Source organism: Bufo gargarizans, chromosome 1, assembly GCF_014858855.1.
Source record: "Bufo gargarizans isolate SCDJY-AF-19 chromosome 1, ASM1485885v1, whole genome shotgun sequence".
Classification (NCBI taxonomy): Eukaryota; Metazoa; Chordata; class Amphibia; order Anura; family Bufonidae; genus Bufo; species Bufo gargarizans.
In genome coordinates, this window is record NC_058080.1 from 482,274,042 (window position 1) to 482,301,767 (window position 27,726).

Sequence of the window (27,726 nt, forward strand, 5' to 3'; positions counted from 1 at the left end):
TAAAATCCTTGTGTAATACGCACTGCGGGGGACATTTACTAAGACTGTCGATTTAGACACCGGTCGTAGTCCCTCTGTGCTACCGGTGGATGCACCAAAGTTATGTGGAGGTGCAGGCCTTGCGACATACCAAAATCGACACCAAAAAACTGACAGAAGTATTTTTCCATGCCAAAAACTACTGTGGAAAATGATAAATGAGATGCCAATCATCCCACTTTTGTGCCCATGTCATCACTATGCCATACATCTATGCTGCTCATCCAGCAACCTTCTTGCGCTGTAAACTTATGTTGTGTGGCATCAAGGGGGTTAAAGAGCTCATTAGTAAGGACTCTGTAATGTGGGGTTCAGATTCAAGTGTAGCAACAGCTACTTGGGCAGCAGCGTTCATACGGATTTGCGTGCGTTCAGCTTTCCTTCTGATTATGTCTTCCAGTTGCCAATCCTCATTAGGGATATGCTTATGTAACCACAGTAATCCTGACATAACAGCTGCTGGAGAAAGGGATTTCTTTTATTCTGCATGCAACGTGCCCATGGAGAGGGATAACTTAAGTGATGTATTCAATTATGTTTTGCAGTAGGGGGTTATTATCCGCTGCGAACATTCAGCAACTTTAGGGTATGTTCAGACAGAGTTTTTTGGCACTGGTTTCAGTTCAGAAAACTGCGCTGAAACTGCCTTCCATTGTTTTCAATGAGAGGCTGCGCCATAGTTCATGCGGCTGAGGATTTTTAGGTGCGGTTTTCCAGACTGTACCAAGATTGTACAGTACATTCCTGGCGTTGTTAATGGGCTGAGGATTTTTAGGTGCGGTTTTCCAGACTGTACCAAGATTGTACAGTCCATTCCTGGCGTTGTTAATGGGCTGACTATTTTTAGGTGCGGTTTTCCAGACTGTACCAAGATTGTACAGTCCATTCCTGGCGTTGTTAATAGGCTGAGGATTTTTAGGTGCGGTTTTCCAGACTGTACCAAGATTGTACAGTCCATTCCTGGCGTTGTTAATAGGCTGAGGATTTTTAGGTTCGGTTTTCCGGACTGTACCAAGATTGTACAGTCCATTCCTGGTGTTGTTAATGGGCTGAGGATTTATTTTATTTTATATCAGATAATTTTTATTGACAGAGCAACTGTAAGCATACAGCAAAAATACATACATCGAGGTACAATAAAGTATAAGTACTACAACGTGCAATAAAACATTAGTTTCATTATACATAGTAGACAGTGAAATCCATCTGCTTGTCAAAGAAAGTATGGCTGTAAGCTTATGCTCTTATTTCTTGCTTTAAATAATTTTAATTTAAAATTAAACCTGCTGCGCATGCGCACCAACTTGGCACAAGGAGCAAACAGACAACTACCCCTCCCCCTCCCTCCCTCTTTGCAGTGTCCTCCCTGTTGGTCAATATAACTATAGTTGACATCAACCTACCTATGTAACCCTAAATCAGGCCCAACATTGGCATACTATCTCGCACCCAGAGCCTCATCAAATCTTGTGAAGCCAGACCAGATTGTGTAACCCAGCACTCCCAATGTTTCCTAAATTTCTTGATAGCCCCTCTCTTTTTGTATATACCCCTTTCCAACCCAACCAAAGCGTTAACGGACCCCACCCATCTTTGTTTATTCGGGCCGATGGGCTGGATCCAATCTTTTGCAATCGAACGTCTTGATGAAGATGGGTCCAAATCCCATTTTATTAAGCACTGCCCATAAATATCTCCACTCCAGACTATCAAATGCTTTGGCAGCATCGAGGGAGAGAACCGCCTTATCTTTCACATCCCCTGTTGCGGCCTGTAGGTTTAGGAAGAGTCTTCTCAAGTTGATTGCCGTGGACTTTCTGAGTGCACTACTGTCCCCACCACCCGGGATAGTCTTATCCCTAAGGCTTTTGCTAATATCTTTATATCAGATGTAAGGAGAGAGATGGGGCGGTAAGACTCAGGTAATGCATGGTCTTTATCTGGCTTGGGCAGCACCACAATGGTAGCTTTATACATAGAAGGAGGTAAACTTTCCATTGCTAGGGCCTGGTCAAATACTTTGAGAAGATTTGGTAGCAGCTCCCCACCAAATTCCTTGTACTTTTCAATAGGTAGCCCATCAGGGCCAGGAGCCTTATCGTTTGGCATCGCAATTATTGCCCTTTGTAATTCCTCCACCGTAAGGGGAGACTCTAGCCCCTCTCTCTCCTCCGCCGACAAGGAGAGTCCCAGACTGTATTCACAGAAGGGCTGAGGATTTTTAGGTGCTGTTTTCCCGGACTGTACCAAGATTGTACAGTCCATTCCTGGCGTTGTTAATGGGCTAAGGATATTTAGGTGCGGTTTTCCAGACTGTACCAAGATTGTACAGTCCATTCCTGGCGTTGTTAATGGGCTGAGGATTTTTAGGTGCGGTTTTCCGGACTGTACCAAGATTGTACAGTCCATTCCTGGCGTTGTTAATGGGCTGAGGATTTTTAGGTGCGGTTTTCCGGACTGTACCAAGATTGTACAGTCTATTCTAGGCGTTGTTAATGGGCTGAGGATTTTTATGTGCGGTTTTCCGGACTGTACCAAGATTGTACAGTCTATTCTTGGCGTTGTTAATGCACAGAGACCTCAGGAAGCTGCTGCGGGAGCCTGCTCACGAGGTCAGAATCCATCATGTAAACATGCCCTTACTAGGACTTCTGTTTTTTTATGCCACTGTTAGTCTAAAGTCCATTGAAGTAAGATGAAATAAGCTCACACCTGTTAATATCAAGAAAATCTAATCTATGCCACCTAGACTGGAATACATTTGAGGTATACAGTTCTGCCCTTGCTGCTAAGCCCCATCTACTATTTTCTCTAGAGAAATATAAAATGATATTTGCAAGAATTCTAGCTGAAAGTGAGCTACAATTCTGTCGCTGAGGCCATGAACCACATTTATTTAATAAAGGGTTTGTCCCATACCAACATTTGTGGCATATCACTAGGATATGCCACAAATGTCCTATATCCTGAATGGGGCCTTCAAAGAGAAGGAGAACACACTGCGCATGTGAAGCATTCCCTCTATTCAGTGCTATGAGACTTCTGAAAACAGGTGAGCGAGTGCGCTTAGCTATTTCGAAAGTCCCATAGCGGTGAATGAAGAGCAAGCTGCGCAAGCACCATGTCTCCATCCACTGCTATGGGGCTGCCAGAAATTGCTGGGCCAACATGCTATTCTTGAAACTCCCATAGCAGGGAATGGAGGGTGGCTGTGCATGTGTGGTTGGTCTCCCTTCTCTTTGGGGGTGCCGTTCTGAAGATAGGAGCAGTTCCCAGAAGTGGTCATATGTCACAACTGTTGAGATGGGAAACCCCAACCCCTTTAAGTATTACAGACAGTTTTTTCCCTTATCCGATAATGGAAGTGAAAGGGGGGATGTGGCTTAGCAGAGATGGAGTGTGGCTTTAGATGCACAAAAAATACATCAAAATTTAGATGCATGATCTGTCAAAAAGTAAGCCACCTGAGGCCCCTTTCACACGGGCGAGTTTTCCGTGCGGGTGCGATGCGTGCGGTGAACGCATTGCACCCGCACTGAATCCTGACCCATTCATTTCTATGAGACTGTGCACACGAGCGGTGATTTTCACGCATCACTTGTGCGTTGCGTGAAAATCGCAGCATGCTCCTCTTTGTGCGTTTTTCACGTAACGCAGGCCCTATAGAAATGAATGGGGTTGCGTGAAAATCGCATGCATCCGCAAGCAAGTGCGGATGCGGTGCGATTTTCACGCATGGGTTCTAGGTGACAGTCTATTCACTGTATTATTTTCCCTTATAACATGGTTATAAGGGAAAATAATAGCATTCTGAATACAGAATGCTTTGTATAATAGTGCTGGAGGGGTTAAAAATAATAAAAAAGTTAACTCACCTTCTCCTCTTGTTAGCGCAGATGCCGGTCTGTTCTTTATCTGTGGGCTAAAGGACCTTTGATGACGTCAGATCACATGCTCCATCACCATGGTGATGGACCATGTGATTGGAGCATGTGATCTGACGTCACCTCAGGTCATTCAGTCCACAGCTAAAGAACAGACCGGCATCTGCGCTAACAAGAGGAGAAGGTGAGTTAACTTTTTTATTATTTTTAACCCTTCCAGCACTATTATACAAAGCATTCTGTAGTCAGAATGCTATTATTTTCCCTTATAACCATGTTATAAGGGAAAATAATACAATCTTCAGAACATCAATCCCAAGCCCGAACTTCTGTGAAGAAGTTCGGGTCTGGGTACCAAACATGCGCGATTTTTCTCACGCAAGTGCAAAACGCATGACAATGTTTTGCACTCGCGCAGAAAAATCGCGCATTTTCCCGCAACGCACCCGCCTCTTATCCGGGCAAAAAACATGACGCCCGTGTGAAAGAGGCCTGATAGGTGGTAAAACGTAGACTAGACAGTAGCGATGCGCCAGTGTATGTCTGAAATGTTCCTGACAGATAGATGAAGATGAAGCCTTGAGCTTTCTATAGACACTGCTGTGAAGTGACAGAATACCTCTAAGCCACCTCTCACCAAACAACCACTAGTATCACCTAAGTGCTGAATCGCCACCAACCAACCTGCCTCAGAGAATTGCACTGAAACCTGCTGCTACTATTGTTTGTTTTTCAAGTTCTACCTCGCACTTTGCTAAAAGGACTTTGTTACGTTCAGCTCTGGCCTCATTCTTTAGTGCTATAGAGACGACCTGACGTAGGACACTGTGACCTTAAAAGACTACATCAGGTCCACTACAACTCTACATCAGCTCCCACGGGGGCTTCCTGGAAATATATTACACAGCGGAGGAAGTGCCCCTTGCAACCAGATTCGAACTTTCATTTTTCAGAGCTACTTCGGAAAATTAAAGGTGGAATGTGATTGGTTGCTATGGGCAAGTAAGCCAGTTTTCCTTTAAACCAGTTTGATAAATACCCCTATGTCACCCATTGACATCTGCTGCAAAGAAATGTATACTGTACAGTATACATATTTTTACTGCATCTACAATGCTGTGAACAATATTTGCCCCTCACCTGATTTCTTATGTTTTTACTAATTGGCCACATGTAAATGTTACAGATCATACAATTAATTTCATTATAAGATCAAGACTGATCATTCCATTTATTGAAGATAAAGATTTATTCAAAACCTGTATCGTCCATGTGAAAATGTAGTTGCCCCAAGCCTAATAACTGGTTGTGCCACCCTTGGCAGTAACAACTGCTGTCAGATGTTTGTGATTCCTTTAGATCAGTGACGGTCAGTTCGCAGTGTTCGCCAGCGAACACATGCGGCCCGCCATCTTTAGTAAGGTATACTGACCCGTCCGGCGATGCACAGGTAAGCCCTTACCTGTGCCTGTGCCGTGAGCCGGTCTGAAATCAAATGTGGTCACTGGGAGCAGGCAGTTCCGAGAACAGTCTGATGAAGGCCCCCGGCGGCTGTTCTCGGAACTGCCTGCTCCCGGTGACCGCATTTGATTTCAGACCGGCTCCCGACACCGACACAGGTAAGGCTACTTTCACACTAGCGTTCGGGGCTCCGCTTGTGAGTTCCATTTGAAGGCTCTCACAAGCGGCCCCGAATGCTTCCGTACTGCCCTAATGCATTCTGAGTGGATGCGGATCCGCTCAGAATGCATCAGTCTGGCACCGTCTGTCCTCCACTCCGCTCAGCAGGCGGACACCTGAACGCAACCCAACTTTTCACACTTAGAATTTTTTCTAAACTATAATGCAGACTGATCCGTTCTGAACGGATCCCATCATCTGCATTATAGGAGCGGATCCGTCTGTGCAGACACCAGACGGATCCGCTCTGAACGCAAGTGTGAAAGTAGCCTAAGGGCTTACCTGTGCATCGCCGGACGGGTGAGTCTACCTTACTAAAGATGGCAGCCTGCATGTGTTCGCTGGCGAACACTGCGAACTGACCATCACTGCTTGAGATGAGCCTTTTACATCTGTGTGGAGAAGTTTGGCCCACTCTTTACAGAATTGTTTTATTTTGGCTACATTGGAGGGTTTTCAAGCAAGAACTGTGCATTTAAGGTCTTACCGCAGCATCTCAGTGGGTCTCAAGTCAGGATTTTGACTCGGCCACACCAAAATCTTAATGTTGTTTCTTTTGAGCTATTCAGAGATGACTTGCTTGCATGCTTTGGATCATTGTACTGCTGCCTAGCTCACAAACTGACGGGCAGACATTGTCCATCAGGATTTTTTTCTGATAGAGAGAAGAATTAATTGTGCCATCAATTATAATATGTCATCCAGGTCCTGCAGGAGCAAAGCAGATGTAGACCATCACCACCATGTTTGACTGTTCGGATAATGTGCTTATGGTGGAATGCAGTGTGGGCTATAAGCAAGATGTATCAGGACCCCTGTAAAGTTCCATCTTTGACTCAACAGTCCACATAATATTATCCCAAAAGTCCTAGGGGTCATTTATTTGTTTTTTTGGGCAAATGTGAGATGTTCTTTTTGGTCAGCAGTGTTTTGCTCCTTGCAACTCTCCCATGGATACTAGTTTTGCATATTATATTTTTTATTGTCCGGTACGTTGATCTTAACTGAGGACAGTGAGGCCTGTTGTTCTTTACATGTTCATCTGGGTTCTTTTATGACCTCCTGATTGAGTTATTGGTGAGCTCTTGGTGAAATTTTGGTAGACCTGCCACTCCTGTAGAGATTCACCACCCTTCCAAGTTTTCTTCCTGTTGATAATGGTGCTCACTGTGGTTCGCTAGAGACCCAGAGCCTCAGCAATGGCTTTGTAATTCTTTCCAGACTGGTAGATTTCAAGGACTTTGTTTGATATCTGTATTTGAACCTCTTTAGGACGTGGCATCATGTGTTGCCTTTTGAGACCTTCTACCCTGCTTTACCTTGCTTCACATTGCTAGACAGGCTAGATTTAAGTGATGCTTATATCCAACATGTCTGGCAATAATAACGCAGCTAGTGTGGCTAGTGAAAGCAAACATAATTGTCAATTCAATTTGGTTAACTGGTTAATTTAAATATAAATCACATCTCTTTAGATTACATGTATAATCTGTAGTGGTATTGTTGGATGCGCTATAAAAAGGAATGCACAAGGTCATGCAGAATAATTGAGGAACACCCTGCAATAGGAACAGTGTAGCTAAGAAGGCAACAACAAATATAAAGAAGCTATTCACTTCCAGAGAGGAATGATTATTCCTTGCATGACAGTCACACTGTGCAGAGAAATACAGGGGCCTGGATAGTGGCTACATATGTATGGCCTTCTATTTCTGTATCCTTTATTTCCCTCATTTTTCTTTCTCCACAGATCGTACAGTGAAACAGTGTACGGTAATTGCACATATAGATACACATATAACATGATTCATCCTAAGGCCTCATTCACATTTCCGTTTTTTCCCTGATGTGTGTTTTCCCCATTTTCTGCAGATGGCACACATACCTATTGAGTTTAATGTTTGTTCATACATCAGTATTTTTTTTACTGACCGTAAGGCCTCTTTCACACTACCGTTTTTTTTTTCCGTTTTGCGGTCCGTTTTTTGCGTTCCGTATACGGTCCGTATACGGAACCATTCATTTCAATGGTTCCGCAAAAAAAAAACTGAATGTGTTCCGTATGCATTCCGTTTCCGTATTTCCGTTTTTCCGTTCCGTTGAAAGATAGAACATGTCCTATTATTGCCCGCAAATCACGGTCCGTGGCTCCATTCAAGTCAATGGGTCCGCAAAAAAAACGGAACACATACGGAAATGCATCCGTATGTCTTCCGTTTCCGTTCCGTTTTTTTCTGAACCATCTATTGAAAATGTTATGCCCAGCCCAATTTTTTCTATGTAATTACTGTATACTGTATATGCCATACGGAAAAACGGAACAACGGAACGGAAACTGAACCACAACGGAAGCAAAAAAACGGAACAACGGATCCGTGAAAAACAGACCGCAAAACACTGAAATGGACATACTGTAGTGTGAAAGAGGCCTAAGGCCTCATGCACACGGACGTTTTTTTTCACGGTCCGCAAAACGGGGTTCCGTTGGTCCGTGATCCGTGACCGTTTTTCCGTCCGTGGGTCTTCCTTGATTTTTGGAGGATCCACGGACATGAAAAAAAAGTCATTTTGGTGTCCGCCTGGCCGTGCTGAGCCAAACGGATCCGTCCTGAATTACAATGCAAGTCAATGGGGACGGATCCGTTTGATGTTGACACAATATGGTGCCATTTCAAACGGATCCGTCCCCATTGACTTTCAATGTAAAGTCTGGACTTCTGTTATACCATCGGATTGGAGTTTTCTCCAATCCGATGGTATATTTTAACTTGTAGCGTCCCCATCACCATGGGAACGCCTCTATGTTAGAATATACTGTCGGATATGAGCTACATCGTGAAACTCATTTCCGACAGTATATTCTAACACAGAGGCGTTCCCATGGTGATGGAGACGCTTCAGGTTAGAATATACAAAAAAACTGTGTACATGACTGCCCCCTGCTGCCTGGCAGGTGCTGCCAGGCAGCAGGGGGCAGACCCCCCCCCCCCCTGTTTTTAACTCATTGGTGGCCAGTGGGCCCCCCTCCCCTGTTGTTAACTCGTTGGTGGCCAGTGTGCGCACCCCCCTCCCTCCCTCTATTGTTTTAATACATTGGGGCCAGTGTGCGCACCCCCCCAACCCCCCCCCCCCCCCTCCCTCCCCCCATTGTAATCATCATCGGTGGCAGCGGAGTAGAAGATTTTCATACTTACCTGGCTGCTGGCTGCTGCGATGTCTGCGTCCGGCCGGGAGCTCCTCCTACTGGTAAGTGACAGGTCTGTGCGGCGCATTGCTGTCACTTACCAGTAGGAGGAGCTCCCGGCCGGACGCAGACATCGCAGCAGCCAGCAGCCAGGTAAGTATGAAAATCTTCTACTCCGCTGCCACCGATGATGATTACAATGGGGGGAGGGAGGGGGGGGGGGGGTTGGGGGGGTGCGCACACTGGCCCCAATGTATTAAAACAATAGAGGGAGGGAGGGGGGGTTGGGGGGGCGCGCGCACACTGGCCCCAATGTATTAAAACAATAGAGGGAGGGAGGGAGGGGGGTGCGCACACTGGCCACCAACGAGTTAACAACAGGGGAGGGGGGGGCCGCACAATGATATTCACACTGGGGAGGGGGGGTCTGCCCCCTGCTGCCTGGCAGCCCTGATCTCTTACAGGGGGATATGATGGGGTTAATTGTACTATCATATCCCCCTGTAAGAGATCGGGTGCTGCCAGGCAGCAGGGGGCAGTCTTGTACACAGTTTGTAGTGTATTCTAACTAGAAGCGTCCCATCACCATGGGAACGCTTCTGTGTTAGAATATACTGTCGGAAATGAGTTTTCACGAAGTGAAAACTCAGCTCTGAAAAAGCTTTTATGCAGACGGATCTTCGGATCCGTCTGTATGAAACTAACCTACGGCCACGGATCACGGACACGGATGCCAATCTTGTGTGCATCCGTGTTATTTCACGGACCCATTGACTTGAATGGGCCCGTGAACCGTTGGCCGTGAAAAAAATAGGACAGGTCATATTTTTTTCACGGCCAGGAAACACGGCTCACGGATGCGGCTGCCAAACGGTGCATTTTCCGATTTTTCCACGGACCCATTGAAAGTCAATGGGTCCGTGAAAAAAAACGGAAAACGGCACAACGGCCACGGATGCACACAACGGTCGTGTGCATGAGGCCTTCGGCCTCATGCACACGGACGTTTTTTTTCACGGTCCGCAAAACGGGGTTCCGTTGGTCCGTGATCCGTGACCGTTTTTCCGTCCGTGGGTCTTCCTTGATTTTTGGAGGATCCACGGACATGAAAAAAAAGTCATTTTGGTGTCCGCCTGGCCGTGCGGAGCCAAACGGATCCGTCCTGAATTACAATGCAAGTCAATGGGGACGGATCCGTTTGACGTTGACACAATATGGTGCCATTTCAAACGGATCCGTCCCCATTGACTTTCAATGTAAAGTCTGGAGTTCTGTTATACCATCGGATTGGAGTTTTCTCCAATCCGATGGTATATTTTAACTTGTAGCGTCCCCATCACCATGGGAACGCGTCTATGTTAGAATATACTGTCGGATATGAGCTACATCGTGAAACTCATTTCCGACAGTATATTCTAACACAGAGGCGTTCCCATGGTGATGGAGACGCTTCAGGTTAGAATATACAAAAAAACTGTGTACATGACTGTCCCCTGCTGCCTGGCAGGTGCTGCCAGGCAGCAGGGGGCAGACCCCCCCCCCCCCCTGTTTTTAACTCATTGGTGGCCAGTGGGCCCCCCCTCCCCTGTTGTTAACTCGTTGGTGGCCAGTGTGCGCACCCCCCTCCCTCCCTCCCTCTATTGTTTTAATACATTGGGGCCAGTGTGCGCGCGCCCCCCCAACCCCCCCTCCCTCCCTCTATTGTTTTAATACATTGGGGCCAGTGTGCGCGGCCCCCCCAACCCCCCCTCCCTCCCTCTATTGTTTTAATACATTGGGGCCAGTGTGCGCACCCCCCCAACCCCAACCCCCCCCCCCCCCCCCTCCCTCTATTGTAATCATCATCGGTGGCAGCGGAGTAGAAGATTTTCATACTTACCTGGCTGCTGGCTGCTGCGATCTCTGTGTCCGGCCGGGAGCTCCTCCTACTGGTAAGTGACAGGTCTGTGCGGCGCATTGCTGTCACTTACCAGTAGGAGGAGCTCCCGGCCGGACGCAGACATCGCAGCAGCCAGCAGCCAGGTAAGTATGAAAATCTTCTACTCCGCTGCCACCGATGATGATTACAATAGAGGGAGGGAGGGGGGGGGGGGGGGGGGTTGGGGGGGGTGCGCACACTGGCCCCAATGTATTAAAACAATAGAGGGAGGGAGGGGGGGTTGGGTGGGCGCGCGCACACTGGCCCCAATGTATTAAAACAATAGAGGGAGGGAGGGAGGGGGGTGCGCACACTGGCCACCAACGAGTTAACAACAGGGGGGGGGGGGGGGGCCGCACAATGATATTCAAACTGGGGAGGGGGGGGGGTGTCTGCCCCCTGCTGCCTGGCAGCCCTGATCTCTTACAGGGGGATATGATGGGGTTAATTGTACTATCATATCCCCCTGTAAGAGATCGGGTGCTGCCAGGCAGCAGGGGGCAGTCTTGTACAAAGTTTGCAGTGTATTCTAACTAGAAGCGTCCCCATCACCATGGGAACGCTTCTGTGTTAGAATATACTGTCGGAAATGAGTTTTCACGAAGTGAAAACTTAGATCAGAAAAAGCTTTTATGCAGACGGATCTTCGGATCCGTCTGTATGAAAGCAACCTACGGCCACGGATCACGGACACGGATGCCAATCTTGTGTGCATCCGTGTTCTTTCACGGACCCATTGACTTGAATGGGCCCGTGAACCGTTGGCCGTGAAAAAAATAGGACAGGTCATATTTTTTTCACGGCCAGGAAACACGGCTCACGGATGCGGCTGCCAAACGGTGCATTTTCCGATTTTTCCACGGACCCATTGAAAGTCAATGGGTCCGTGAAAAAAAACGGAAAACGGCACAACGGCCACGGATGCACACAACGGTCGTGTGCATGAGGCCTAAGGCCTCATGCACACGACAGTTTTTTTTCACGGCCCGCAAAAACGGGGTCCGTGGGTCCGTGATCCGTGACCGTTTTTCCGTCCGTGGGTCTTCCTGGATTTTTGGAGGATCCACGGACATGAAAAAAAAAGTCATTTTGGTGTCCGCCTGGCCGTGCGGAGCCAAACGGATCCGTCCTGAATTACAATGCAAGTCAATGGGGACGGATCCGTTTGATGTTGACACAATATGGTGCCATTTCAAACGGATCCGTCCCCATTGACTTTCAATGTAAAGTCTGGAGTTCTGTTATACCATCGGATTGGAGTTTTCTCCAATCCGATGGTATATTTTAACTTGTAGCGTCCCCATCACCATGGGAACGCCTCTATGTTAGAATATACTGTCGGATATGAGCTACATCGTGAAACTCATTTCCGACAGTATATTCTAACACAGAGGCGTTCCCATGGTGATGGAGACGCTTCAGGTTAGAATATACAAAAAAACTGTGTACATGACTGTCCCCTGCTGCCTGGCAGGTGCTGCCAGGCAGCAGGGGGCAGACCCCCCCCCTGTTTTTAACTCATTGGTGGCCAGTGGGCCCCCCCTCCCCTGTTGTTAACTCGTTGGTGGCCAGTGTGCGCACCCCCCTCCCTCCCTCCCTCTATTGTTTTAATACATTGGGGCCAGTGTGCGCGCGCCCCCCCAACCCCCCCTCCCTCCCTCCCTCTATTGTTTTAATACATTGGGGCCAGTGTGCGCACCCCCCCAACCCCCCCCCCCCCCTCCCTCCCTCTATTGTAATCATCATCGGTGGCAGCGGAGTAGAAGATTCATACTTACCTGGCTGCTGGCTGCTGCGATCTCTGTGTCCGGCCGGGAGCTCCTCCTACTGGTAAGTGACAGGTCTGTGCGGCGCATTGCTGTCACTTACCAGTAGGAGGAGCTCCCGGCCGGACGCAGACATCGCAGCAGCCAGCAGCCAGGTAAGTATGAAAATCTTCCACTCCGCTGCCACCGATGATGATTACAATAGAGGGAGGGGGGGGGGGGTTGGGGGGGCGCGCGCACACTGGCCCCAATGTATTAAAACAATAGAGGGAGGGAGGGAGGGGGGGGTTGGGGGGGCGCGCGCACACTGGCCCCAATGTATTAAAACAATAGAGGGAGGGAGGGGGGGTTGGGGGGGCGCGCGCACACTGGCCCCAATGTATTAAAACAATAGAGGGAGGGAGGGAGGGGGGTGCGCACACTGGCCACCAACGAGTTAACAACAGGGGATGGGGGGGGGCCGCACAATGATATTCAAACTGGGGAGGGGGGGGGGGGGTCTGCCCCCTGCTGCCTGGCAGCCCTGATCTCTTACAGGGGGATATGATGGGGTTAATTGTACTATCATATCCCCCTGTAAGAGATCGGGTGCTGCCAGGCAGCAGGGGGCAGTCTTGTACACAGTTTGCAGTGTATTCTAACTAGAAGCGTCCCATCACCATGGGAACGCCTCTGTGTTAGAATATACTGTCGGATCTGAGTTTTCACGAAGTGAAAACTCAGCTCTGAAAAAGCTTTTATGCAGACGGATCTTCGGATCCGTCTGTATGAAACTAACCTACGGCCACGGATCACGGACACGGATGCCAATCTTGTGTGCATCCGTGTTCTTTCACGGACCCATTGACTTGAATGGGCCCGTGAACCGTTGGCCGTGAAAAAAATAGGACAGGTCATATTTTTTTCACGGCCAGGAAACACGGCTCACGGATGCGGCTGCCAAACGGTGCATTTTCCGATTTTTCCACGGACCCATTGAAAGTCAATGGGTCCGTGAAAAAAAACGGAAAACGGCACAACGGCCACGGATGCACACAACGGTCGTGTGCATGAGGCCTAAGTCAGTGAAAAAAATCACAGAGGCATGTACTAGTTTGCTTAGAGATGTGGACCAAACACGGTCATTGAAATCTATGGATCTATGAAAAACCACTGATAGAATGCAAATGGCATCTGCTTTTGGTCCGTTTTTCACTGACCTCTGGTAGGAGACGTTCTGGAAATACTTTTTAGTTGAGAGCGTCCATGATGACACACGGAAGGAAAAAAACAAGAGACGTGGACCATACATGGACATCTTAACGGATAAAACACGGACATATTTTTTCACTGACGTCAGAAATGTGAACGAGGCCTTAAACTGTTGTAATACTTGTTTTCTATTTTATCATTACATATTGTTATCTTTCATATGGCCATGCCTGTCCCTCTACTGTGCCTAATAGTGCGTACCTACATGACTAACTTCTGCTTTCTCTTTTCAGCACTGGCTCGATCCCAATAAGCCCATTTCCAAGCAAATGAAATGTAAGTCTGTGGTCTCCTTCATATGCATCTATTGTATTCACCATGTTACACTAATGATTATGTCCACGAGTGTGTCCTTGCCAAATAAAGCTAAAAAGTACTATAAGGTGTGTAAGAAAACATATAGTTTAGACAATATGACTAATTTGTGATGGCCAGCTATTGGGAAGAATGAAATAATATTCCATCAAATGCAGCATGTTTGATAATAGGAAGAAAACCAGCAAGTTGGGCGGGGGGAATGTTTTGTCCTTGCCTGCGCTGGGCAGTGATAGGTTTGCTCATAATCATTTCCACAGCATTCGTTTTCGCTCTGCCACGTGGGCATGGCTGGCCTATGCTCATCAGCATGAGCGCTTAGGGTGCTGGTTTGTGTGCAGAAAATTTTCAAGAAATCTGCATTCAAACAACTTTTAAATCTGCACTATTTATTGCAGTTTTGGTGCATTTTTTTAATGCGGCTTTTGTTGTGGGTTTTTGTGCGGAGTTTTATTTTTAAAAACCCCATTGAAGTCAATGAGAAAAACCCTCTGCAGAAGGTTTGTAACTGCACAAATGGTTGACATGCTGGGGATTTGAAATGTCTAATCTCATACACTTTGGTGGTACTCATTACACTGCTGTTTTTCCACATGAAATTCGCACGGAAAAAAGTGTGTGATTTGCACTATGTGCAGCCACCCATAGGCCTCTTTCACACGACGTTTTTTTTTTTTTCCGTTTTGCGGGCCGTTTTTTGTGTCATTTCAATGGTTCTGCAAAAAACATGGAATGTACTCCGTATGCATTCAGTTTCCGTATTTCAGTTTTCCGTTCCGTTAAAAGATAGAACATGTCCTATTATTGCCCGCAAATTACGTTCTGTGGCTCTATTCAAGTCAATGGGTCCGCAAAAAAAACGGAACACATACGGAAATGCATCCGTATGTCTTCCGTATCCGTTCCAATTTTTGCGGAACCATCTATTGAAAATGTTATGCCCAGCCCAATTTTTTCTATGAAATTACTGTATAATGTATATGCCATACGGAAAAACGAAACGGAAACACAACGGAAACAAAAAACTGAACAACGGATCAGTTTAAAACGGACCGCAAAACACTGAAAAAGCCATACGGTCGTGTGAAAGAGGCCTTAGACTTTCGCTGCATGGTGCGGAAATGAGCAGAGGTTGTTCAGCATGAGTGTTATTGCACAGAAAAACTTTTTTTTTTTTGCAGTTTAATTTTACTGAATGTTAAAGAAGGCTTCTAAGACTTTTCTTCAAAGTGAAGCATATGTTATAAATTATATGGAGCGACTCTAAATATACGGCCAACGCAGAGTCACAAGCGGAAAGGCAAACACGGTAAGGTGAAGAACAGCAGCTCTGCAATTATCTTCCACGTAAACAGCTCAGAAGAGGTGAGCTGTGATTACAGGGAGGGATTGCTGCCCTCAGAGCTGCTTTGTTCTTCCCAGCCTTAAATATAACACCCGGAGGGCTGCGGTAACTGCCGCCTACCAGAAAGGTTCTGCTATTCCAGTGACCGGTGTGCTAAAATGACACTGCAAATTACAGCACTTTTCCTGTGCGGTGCCCACTGTGGCGTCCCATTCAGCGTCTTCCTTGTTACTGGGGGGTATCTGGGTGTGTAGCTGACAGTAACAGTACTGTTTCCTTTGCAGTACTTTGCATGCTGGCTTACAACATGTATGGTGAGGCTAGGAAATATCTAGTAAAACAGTGGCATAGACTGGAGCGAATGTTTGCAGTTTATTAGTTATATGACGCCAATGTGTTACAAAGAAAATCTATACATATATTGGGGGTAGTGTCTGGAGGATGTGCAGTTACATTGTACCATTTACTAGGGCACCTATAGACGGGAGATACTGTACATATACTGTATAGAGATTTAGGATTTTTAATGCAATAGGGAACATTTTGATACTGAAGCAAATTATGTCAATTATGGTTAAATATATTTTTGTTTTCAGCGTTTCTTAGATCCGCTTTATACATTATATTAGCAAATTGTATTAGAGTAACTCTCTAACATACAGCTGTGAACTTAGGTATAAACGTGTGATTCCTAGCTCTAAAGATTGCCTATGATGGTTTGTCCACTCCAAAACACCCCCCAAACTAGAGTAAGGGGTGTAGAGTGTAAGCGATGCTGAGCCCAGTTATGTCAGTTTATCTTCACACTCACTTGCCTTTCACAAACCAGCAGTAAAGTACATTGAGAGGACTCCTCCTTGAGTCCTCTCCATTATGTGTGTGAGCTCAGGAGTCCTGTAGATGCATTTTACTACTGGATTGTGGGAACACAGCTTCAGAACGCAAGTAAGACTCTGCGTCACTTAGGCCCATCCGTGAGACATCCATGAAGATATCCGTGTTTGGTCCGTGTGTCTGTTTTTCAACCTCCGTGTGTCATCCATAATCCATGGACACTGCTCAGGTGAAAATGAATTTCCAGAGCATCTCCTATCAGTCTTCAGTGAAAACCAGACACGGATGCAGCATGGATGCTATCTGTGTTGTGTCCATCATTTTCACGGACCTTGCGCACCAAATACATGTTAATGCTGTACGGAAACAGCATTAACTACGACGTTTGGATCTATCTACTCACAACCTCCTCTGGCAGGCAGTTACATAGTCTCACTGCTCTTACAGTAAAGAATCATCACCCACTGTATGTTGATCCTTCATTACTCTAGACGTAGAGAATATCTTCCTCCCTAGTTACAGGCCTAGGTATAAAAAGATCATCAACAAGATTTCTGTACTGTCCATTCATATAACTGTAAATCTCCTCAGCCATTTTATTCCAGCCAAAACAAACTCAAGTTATGTGAGAATTGGTATCAGACATGAATCTGGAACAGCATAGGACAAATGTTCATCCTCTGAAAGCAAACAGTATGCAGTAGGTTACCTTTCAATAACTACAAGCAGAGATCTTGATATTGGTGAGAACAGGGCCGTCTTCAATATTGATTGGACCCTGGGCAAAAATGTACTTGGGCCCCCTGGATCCCGCCTTCCCACACCTTAGCAGGCAATCACGCCCTCCACCACAACACACACACAAAAAATCCACACACCTGGTAGAGTCCAGTGAATGACTGTAAATATAGTTCTGAAGACTCCAGCGGCTCAGGATCAGTGCTCTGGGCAGCTGGGCTCAGGCTGGAAGTGGGCACCGCTCTGCAGGAAGGAGACCAGGGCTCGGCTCACCCTAGTGTTACAGTGCACCCCAGCACCCCACAGTATGCAGTATAGCACCCTATAGTATACAGCACCACACAGTATTCAGTATAGCACTATACAGTACCCCACAGTATATAGTAGAGCAGTATAGCAGCCCACAGTATACAACACCTCACTGTATACAGCACCCCAAACTATAAACGATACAGCCCCCCACACTATACAGTACAGCAGTATAGCACTCCACACTATACCGCACCCACAGTATACAGACCCCCACAGTATACAGTACAGCAGTATAGCACTCCACAATATACAGCCCCCCACACTATACAGGCCCCCCACACTATACAGGCCCCCCCCCACACTATACAGGCCCCCCACAGTATACAGCCCCCCACAGTATACAGGCCCCCACACAGTATACAGGCCCCCACACAGTATACAGCCCCCCACACAGTATACAGCCCCCCACACAGTATACAGCCCCCCCACACACAGTATACAGTCCCCCCACACAGTATACAGCCCACCACACAGTATAAGCCCCCCCCCCCACAGTATACAGGCCTCCACACAGTATGCAGCCCACCACACAGTATACAGCCCACCACACAGTATAAGCCCCCCCCCCACAGCATACAGGCCCCCCCACAGTATACAGCCCACCACACAGTATACAGCCCCCAACAGTATACAGACCCCCACAGTATACAGCCCCACACAGTATACAGCCCACCACACAGTATACAGTCCCACACAATATACAGCCCCCCACAGTATACAGGCCCCCACACAGTATACAGCACCCCACTATACAGTAGTTTACAGTATATTAACATAACAGCCCCTGTCACCTTTTTCTGATGTAATCTTCACACACAAAAGCTCCACAGTTAACTTCTGCAACACTCCTGCTAGGACCTGTGATGACCTCATAGCTATGTGACCAGTAATTGCTAGGTTACTGGTCACATGGTAATGATGTCATCTAAGGTCCTAGATCACAAAGTTAAAGTACACAGACAGCTTGACACCCGGGGCAGTAGCTAGCAGGGCTCAAGAGGCAGCTGTCTTGGGCCCCCCAGGAGCAACTGGGCCTGGGGCAGCTGCCCCTTTTGCCCCTTGGTAAAGACGGCCCTGGGTGAGAAATTGATACATTATATTAGAATTGCATTCCTTTGCATCATTACACCTATCCAAATAGGGCCCAATACAAGTATGATCCTAAGATACATAACACTGCTACACAATTGTATAGAAAGAGATCGTTATTGAGTGCACGTGATTAAAAAGAACAAGTACATGATATCGACAGTCAGAACCACTTGGAGGTGCATAAATCCTGGTCACTTTAAAATAGTAAAAAATATAAGCAGTAAATAAAAAATAAAAACCACACCGTGGTACTTACAACATAGTATGAGGAAGCTGACGCAAAACACCTGTTGTGGTGTCCCGTGGAGGTGCTTGTCTCTGGGTCTGTATATTGTGCTGTAAGTGTTTTTGCAGTGCAGTGTTTACTTTTTGTATTTACTGCTTATATTTGTTACTATTTAAATGTGACCAGCACCTCCAAGTGGTTGTGACTGTTGATATTGTGTACCTGTTCTTCATAATCATGTGCACTCGATAAATATATTTTTCTATATAACTGTGTAGCAGTGTGCTAGTCTGTGGTTTATCAGTATACCTTTGCATCATACAAAGAATAAACTTTGAAATATACCCTGTTAAGTTTTTGAGAATAATGCGGACCTGTGTATTCAGCCTCTCTCACAGAATCTGCTGCAGCTTCTCGCTGTGACGAGAGTGATATTTATATATGCTCTAATTTCAACCTCATACAGATATCATCTGTAGCCAGTGCCTTTTATAGTTTGCAGTGTAGCAGTGTGTTGGTTTTGTTGAATGATGTATCATATCCTTTAAATCCTGCATATTCAGTTATTCTCATGATATACACTGCAAGGGTCAATAACTTTGATACAGTGATGTTAAAGTACAGTTTTTATTGTGTTCTCAAGATCTTCAATATGAGCATGCTATTGAAAAAAACACAATTAGTCCTATAACTGTCGTGCTAGGAAGTATCTATGCCACAGTTTACATGGAATGCATTGCAGTGACAAAGTGTGGGTGGCTAGGGGGACAGTTGTCCCCGGGCGCCAAACTACCAAGGGGTGCTCTGCCACCAGGTCAAGACAATAGCAAGGCCTGGACTGCTGAAAAATAATTGCACTAATGATGCGAACCCTGCTCATTAGTGCAGGTCAGGCTTAGAAAGAATGCTAAAGGACCTGTGATGTCCTGGACCTTCTAAGAGTAAAGCAACTGCACTGTCAATGATGTAGTTCCAAGGTTAGGAGGGTGCAAATGCAGGACCTGATGATATAATCATAGGTCCTTCACCCCCTGATATTATTGTCACGGCCTCAGTTGTGTTTGCGGTGACACAGTCGCCGTACATGCTGTTGCCAGCGGCAACGTGTGTTCGTTGCAGCATGTTGGTGCCTGCCCCTTTTATCCTGCTTCCCTTCCCTGTTTGGTGCTGGAGGAGTTAACTATCTGACTGGTGGGGATCTAGGTGTGGCCTCTTGGCTCTTTATATCCTGGTGTTGTGAGTCTGAGGTCAGTTGCCTTCCAGCCTTTGTGTGAGCTGGAGTGTTGCTCCTTTCCTGGATATACCATCTGTCCAGTGGGAGGGCCAGGATTTGGGCGGCATTAGGGGGTGACCTGCTCCCTTATCCTGGTGTCCCGGCCTAGCTGCTTCCCACGGTGGGGAGTGGGGGAAAACGGGGAAGCAGCTTGGCCTGGACACCAGGAAAAGGGAGCAGGTCACCTCCTAATGCTGCCCTAATCCTGGCCATGACTCTTAACCGTATGAGAAGACCCAGAAGGTAGGTGGGCTCATACACAGGAACCTCGGACCCTTAGTCTCCCTGAAGATCCCTGCAATGAGGTTATGAGCAGGAGAAGACCTGTTCATCCCAGACCCCGATTGAACAGAAGTCTCCACTGACTTAGGTACAAGGAAATGGACAGCCAGTGAACAGCCACAGGATCGGCAGGTAAGAGCCCAGAAACAATATGCCGCGGCCACAACAACCACCGGACCCCCATGCAGACAGGAACCATGGGGGCTCCAGGCAGAGCTGCTCACTGACTTGTGATTCCCCCTCCGGGGAACCCAGAAACCCCTTTCCGGAGGAACGACAGATAGACAGTGGAAATGTCTAGCAACCATGCTGGAATTCAACACTAAACATACCAGACATGGAACACTGAACTATGCATAAACACACACCCAAAACACCAACCACACCAAACAATACAACAAGTGAGGATGGGAAAAGGACAGCGAGAACAAAAGGGAGACATAATGGTGACATCGACGTCTAACTAGGAGACCCTCCCACTCAACAGATGATAAATCCAGGAAAGGAGCAACACTCCAGCTCACACAAAGGCTGGTTGGCAACTGACCTCTTACTTACAACACCAGGATATAAAGAGCCAAGAGGCCACACCCAGGACACACCTAGATCCCCACCAGCCAGATAGTTAACCCCTCCAGCACCAAACAGGAAAGGTAGGCAGGATAAAAGGGGCAGGCACCAACATGCTGCAACAAACACGTTGCCGCTGGCAACAGCATGTACCGCGACCATGTCACAGCAAACACAACAGTGGCCGTGACAATTATATAGTAGAACATAATGTCTAAACTCCATGCCCTGTAAGGACCTTGTAATGTCACATGGGTTTGAGGTAGCCGTAGAATGTAGCAGCAAGATAATATCTACAGCCCATGCACTGTGGTAATACAGATTAGTAATAGAATACAAAAATAATAATTATTAACCACAATGATGGTGTTAGGGTGAGGTGAATGGTCAATTTGAAATTCAGCCTTTTAATATTATGTGACTCTGTGACAGTGGCGTAGCGTGGGCCAAATTCTATATCTACCCTCCCATCACTACAGAACATACAGGGTAATACAGCGCCCCATACCTCTTACATCCAGTGATGTCTCCTTTGATGTAGATGTTCACTTTCCTCATCTTCTCCTTTCAGACCTTCATACCAGACCACCATTTTTCAGACATTTTTCGTCTCTGCAGTTTGACAAAAAAAATCTTAGTTTACTACTTTTCCATTATCCTCCCATCTTCTGGACAAATCATCCTACCACCCCCAATACTGTGCCGCTGCGCTCCCCAATATTATACTGCAGAAACAGATAAATCCCCTGATAATACTAGTACCACACAGATAATGCCCTCTTCAATAATTATTGGCACACAGTTCCCTAAAATAACTGCGACCAGCAAATAGTGCCCCTGACACTAATAGTGTAAACATAATGTCCCCCAAAAATAATTGTGGTAAGTCGATACTGTGCCATGGTGCCCCCACATTAATAGTGTTCCCCAAAGTCCGACCAATAGGAATAATTCTCTGCTAAAGCACACATGGTAGTAATAGTGCTCCTACAGTGCCCCCAACATGTCCCCACTGTGCCCCAGAAGTAATACTGCTCCCATAGTGCCCATACTAGTAATAATGTTCCCCCAATAATGTTCCCCAAGCCCACCATAATGCCTCCCCAGTAGTAATAATTCTCCTTATGTGACAGTACAAAAATGCCCCTTTATAATGTGTGCCACTGCAAAAAATACTCCCTTTTAATGCCCCCAGTTGAGCTCATGTCCCCATAGTGCCCCCATAATGTGCCAGTATAAAATACCCCTATATAGTGCCCCCAGTAAATGCCCCCATAGTGCTCCTCTCCCGCCTTCCCCCCTAGTGCCCCCCATAATTTACCAGTATAAAATGCCCCATATATAGTCCCCCAGTAGTTGCCCTCAGTGTCCCCCCATAATTTGCAAGTATAAAATACCCCTTCTTAGTGCCCCCCTGTAGATGACCCCATAGTATTACTCTCCCCCTTCCCCATAGTACCCACCATAATGTGTCCCAGCCTAAAATTCCCTTATACAGATCCCCCATATAAATTACCCCTTCTTTGTGGCCTCAGTAGACGCCCCCATACTGCCCCTCAATAATGTGCCAGTATGAAGCGCCCCTATAGATGCCCCCACAGTGCCCCAATAATGTGTCTGTAAGAAGTGCCCCCATAGATGACCCCCAATAATGTGCCAGTAAGAAGTGCCCCCCCAATCATGTGTCAGTCAGAAGTGTCCCCCCATAGATGCCCCCCAATCATGTGCCAGTAACAAGTGCCCCCACAGCGCTCCTCTCCTGTATTGTACCATATAAAAAAATAAACACATATACTTATCTCCTTCCGGCTTTGGAAGCCCTGCCGCCGCCCCCCCCCCCCCAATTGTCACCAGAGCCGCGCCGTCTGAGGCGACCACCTCGCCTAATTGGCGGTGTGGCCCTGCTGGCACCCCCTACAATTTTGGGTCCGGGGAAACACCCCCCCCCCCCCCCCCATGCTATGCCACTGCCCTGTGATGTCACAAGGTCCTTATGACGCATGGAGTTTAGACACTACCATAGAAGAACTGCAGGAGAAGCTCACTCCCTCACTAAATCCTAACTCTAAACCCTAACCCCTAGTCCTAAACCTAGTCCTAACCCTAGCTGTAAATCATAACCCCTAGCCCTAAACTTGAACTCTAAACCCTAGCCCTAAACTCCTAACCCTAACCAGCTGCATTCAGGCTAAAAGATGCATTTATGCATGCCTAAAACCACATAACCATTGGCGATATGTGACCAGTGACATCATGCCTCCTTCTACCCACTCCATTCTAGCTTCTACCTTCTCTCCAACTCCAACCTCACTGCTCCTGTCCTGCAGGTCTTCAAGAGAGCTGAGACACATGAAGACAATTCTGTTGCCAAGGGAATGTGTGGTCAAAGTGCAATGCTGCTGCCAGCATGGGAGGTGTTGCATGGGAGAATACAGCAGTCAGTGTGGGAGGGGTTATCAGGGGACAATACTATAGTCAGTTGGGGAATTTTACTAGTACTACTCAAAATAGTAGTAGTCATATGGGCCTATTGTACTGACTCCATTTTGGCCCCACAGTAATAATCTTCCATAGTAACTCCACAGCAACAAAGCACTGTAACATGTACATTGTCATGCAAAAGTTTGGGCACCCCTGGTTAAAATTACTGTTACTTTGAACAGTTAAGCTAGTTGAAGATGAAATGATCTCCAAAAGGCATAAAATTAAAGATGACACATTCCCTTTCTATTTTAAGCAAAAACTATGGGGTAATTTTATAAGACCGGCGTTTTAGACCTAGTAGCACCCCATTTGCCAAGTATCACAGCTTGTAAACATTTTTTGTAGCCAACCAAGAGTCTTTCAATTCTTGTTTGGGGGATTTTCATCCATTATTCCTTGCAAAAGTCTTCGAGTCCTGTGGGATTTCTGGGCCGTCTTGTATGCACTGCTCTTTTGAGGTTTGTCCACAGATTTTCAATGATTTTTAGATCAGGGGATTGTGAATTTAAAAAAAAATGTAATTAAGAGATGGCAGCTAACAAGAACATTGGAGGTCAAGCGAAGGTCCAAGAAGACTAAGAACATTTTCAGAGACAAGCAGTCATAGGATTGCTAGAAAGGCAAATCAGAATCCCCGCTTGACTGCAAAAGACCTTTAGTAAGATTTAGCTTTCTTAACGTTTCACAGTAACAGTAATTTTAACCAGGGGTGACCAAACTTTTGCATGCCACGGTATGGCGCTTGGTGGTTAATCCGGAGTGCGGCTGTGCCGCTTCCTCCAGTGGACCCAGTGATCTTGACATGTCGCAGGTTAGGGGGAGCAATACTTGGCTTGACCCAGAAAATGGCAACCCACTCTATGACACTGGTACATTGCAACTTAGAGCTCACTTAGCACTCTATTACATAATAATATCAATAACATTATAATTACTTTTTGCCTGTTTTTCATCTATAAGAATATCATATTAAACATATTCTTTTGAAGGGTTATTACCAACTCAGACATTTATCACCTACTGTATTCACAAGGTAGTGAATGGAGAGAGCCACACATGCGCAGCCACCTATCCATTCACGGCAGCCATGAGTCTTGGGGTGGGAAGATCGGCAGTCTTGAGATAAGTGCAGGTCCCAGAGGTGGGAACAGCATCTAATGGACATTTATAGCATATCCTGTGGGTAAGCCACATATCTCCAAGATGGGAATAAACCATGTACATATTCTGGCCAAAGCTGAAAAACAAACTTTAGTCAAGACAATGCCAACAACTCTGTATGTGAACTCTAAATTTACTATTTACATTTCACAGTCACAAGCTAAGCACAATTGCATAGGAAACCTTTAGACTTGCTTAGTCCTCTGAAGATTTAATAGATCATTTTTGCAACACGCATCGTCCTGAGCCTTTCACTGAGGTTAATAGGAGCTACACAAATCTAGTAGATCCCTGAAACCTAATTCATCACAGACAAAATTACGTTGGAAATTTATCAAGCCATGCACTCCAGAATTCTGCCTTCAAAAACATAAAAAATAGGGCTTTGTTTCTGTTTGGGCTTATTTACCCCAAAACATTGTGACATTGTGCATTTTTACACTCTAGTTTAAAAAAAAATTGGTTGGGAATGTGGAGGTGGTTAGCCTGACTTAGGGAGCATTCACACGACCGTATAAATGGATTCGAAACAAATTTGCGGAACGTGTGCGGACCCATTCATTTCAATGGGGACACAAAAGATGCGGACAGCACACCGTGTGCTGTCTGCATCCGTTGTTCCGTTCCGTGGCCCCGCAAAAAAGATAGAGCATGTCCTATTCTTGTCCGCGGTTGCGGACAAGAATAGGCATTCTCTATATAGCGCCGGCCATGTGCGGTCTGTAAAATGCGGAACGCACAAGGCCCGGTATCCGTGTTTTGCGGATCCGCAATTTGCGGAACGCAAAACACTTACGGTCATGTGAATGCTCCCTTAAAGATACACCAAATGTATCAAATATTGTGAAACTTTTGATAAATTTGGCACAAATGACTGCAACAAAGGCCCTGACTTATCAACAGGGGACATGCTAAAGTTTGCCTTCACAATTGTCTATTTGTATAAAGGTAACGAACGGCCCGTGCGCCAAAATTTATGTGATGCTTGTAAATTTAGTGTAGGAAAGCTATCACATCCTGACTTATTTTCACCTGTCATAGCTACCGCAGGTTGGGAGAGGAGAGCAGTTCTCCAATTGTCCCAATGATAAATAAGTCCAACACCAACATACTCCTCAGGAACTCCCACAAAATAGCTGCATTTCTGAAATTGTCTTAGCAGGGGAAAAAAATAAACTTTGGCCTGGTACAGACTTGAGATAAATTGCTCTTACAAGTAAAAAGACAGAAAAGTCACAATTTACTCCAAAATATAAGCCAGTTTGATAAATCAGGGCCATTTTCTCCTGCAAAACGACCTGAAAAATGCCCCTTGTGATAAATGTTCCCGAATCGTTCAGACTGACTTGTAGATTGGTATCTCTTAGGGTAGGATCATAACTTTGGACTGAGTGGTATATATTTTTTATAATGACCTCTATATTTGGTGAAATGTGGCTCTCATGTAGGAGGTACTGGAAATGATTGCATAAGCAAAGTCATGTTTCACAACTGCTTTTGACATTACATATTGATCACAAAAGAAATCTGCAAACCCATTGAGATTTTTTTTTTAGCATGCTTTTATCTACTGCCCTGGCGTGGACTACCCTTAAAGCCATCTCATTTATTATAAAGAGACCTCTCCTGCATTTTCATCAAGCAAATATGCCCTGCACTCTGTTCTCATGCTTTTTTTTTTGTTTTATAACGTTTCAGCTCATCCACCATACACCATGTGCTTTAGAGTGAAATTCTACCCTCATGAACCTTTGAAGATTAAAGAAGAGCTCACCAGGTATTTTATGTGTTTGTGTGTCATGACCATTTGGTATGAGGCAAGGAACCAAGACAATCTTTGGTGAAAACCGTACAGCATGGTGCAAATCCATCTTAAACAAAGGGCTGCACACAGGGGCGTACCTAGAGCATTTGGCACCCGGGGCGAACCCTTTGTTTGGCAGCCCCCCCCCCCCCCCCCCAAGAAAGTTAAGAAAACATGCACAAACTTTTTTCAATGTTTTCAATAATATTTATTACAAAACATTCAGACATCCGCATGTGTTTTGCGGATCCGATCCATGTATCAGTGGATCCGTAAAAATCATACGGACGTCTGAATGGAGCCTTACAGGGGGGTGATCAATGACGGAGGTGATCAGGGAGTCTATGTGGGTGATCACCCCTCTGTCATTGATCACCCCCCTGTAAGGCTCCATTCAGACATCCGCATGTGTTTTGCGGATCCGATCCATGTATCAGTGGATCCGTAAAAATCATATGGACCTCTGAATGGAGCCTTACAGGGGGGTGATCAATGACAGGGGGGTGATCAGGGAGTCTATATGGGGTGATCAGGGGTGATCAGTGGTTCATAAGGGGCATCTCCTCTCCTACATAGCGCCACATACCTCTTACATCCAGTGATGTCACCTTTGATGTAGACGTTCTCTTTCCTCATCTTCTCCATTCAAACCAGACCGCCATGATGATTTTTCTGCCATCTCCCGTCTCTGCAGAGATTGAGAAACAGACATTAGTTTCCTGCCACCCCCAATACTATACTGCAGAAACAGTCCCCCTGGAAATACTACTATAGTGCCCTAGTAATCATGTTCCTCATAGCCCCCAGTAGTAGTATAGCTCCCCATGATACCCCCTAGTAGTACTAATTTTCCCTATAATATGACAGTACATGAAATACCCCCGCTTAGTGCCCGCAGTTGAGCTAATGTCCCCATAATGTATGCCAGTATAAAATACCCCTATATAGTGCCCCAGTAAATGCCCTCATACTGCTCCTCTCCCCCTTCCCCATAGTGTCCCCCATAATATGCCAGTAAAAAAATGCCCCTTAGTGCCCCCAGCAGATGCCCCTATAGTGCTCCTCCCCCACAATGTGTCAGTAAAAAAAATGCCCCTTCTTAGTGCCACCATATGCCCCAATAGTGCTCCACTCCCCCATAGTGCCGCTCTCCCCTATAGTGCCTCCCATAATGTGCCAGTAAAAAAATGCCCCCTTAGTGCCACCAAATGCCAGTGCCCCCCATAATGTTCCAATACAAAAGACCACTTTAGAGCCCCCACTTCCCCATAGTGCCCCCAAATAATGCCCCTATAGTAACACCAGATGCCCCATAGTGCTGCTCTCCCCTATAGTGCCCCCCAGAATGTGCCAATAATTAAAAAAAAGCCCACAGATACCCCCATGGTGCCCCCCCATAATGTGCCAGTAAGAAATGTCCCCATAGTGCCAGCTCCCCCCCCCTATAGTGCCAGTTCCCCCATAGTGCCAGTTCCCCCATAGTGCCAGATCTCCCCCCATAGTGCCAGATCTCCCCCCTATAGTGCCAGATCTCCCCCTATAGTGCCAGATCTCCCCCCTATAGTGGC

The 27,726-nt window shown here is 46.3% G+C and overlaps 1 protein-coding gene across 2 annotated transcripts in view; it reads left to right on the plus strand.

Annotated features, from left to right (window-relative positions):
• Positions 1–27,726, plus strand: part of FRMD3 (FERM domain containing 3) — a 268,375-nt gene that overhangs the window by 135,308 nt on the left and 105,341 nt on the right. For both annotated transcript variants that reach the window (XM_044273781.1, XM_044273788.1), the window contains exons 3-4: positions 13,956–13,998; positions 26,053–26,131. In XM_044273781.1, the coding sequence (XP_044129716.1) occupies positions 13,956–13,998; positions 26,053–26,131 (122 nt within the window). The remainder of the gene's footprint in view (positions 1–13,955; positions 13,999–26,052; positions 26,132–27,726) is intronic.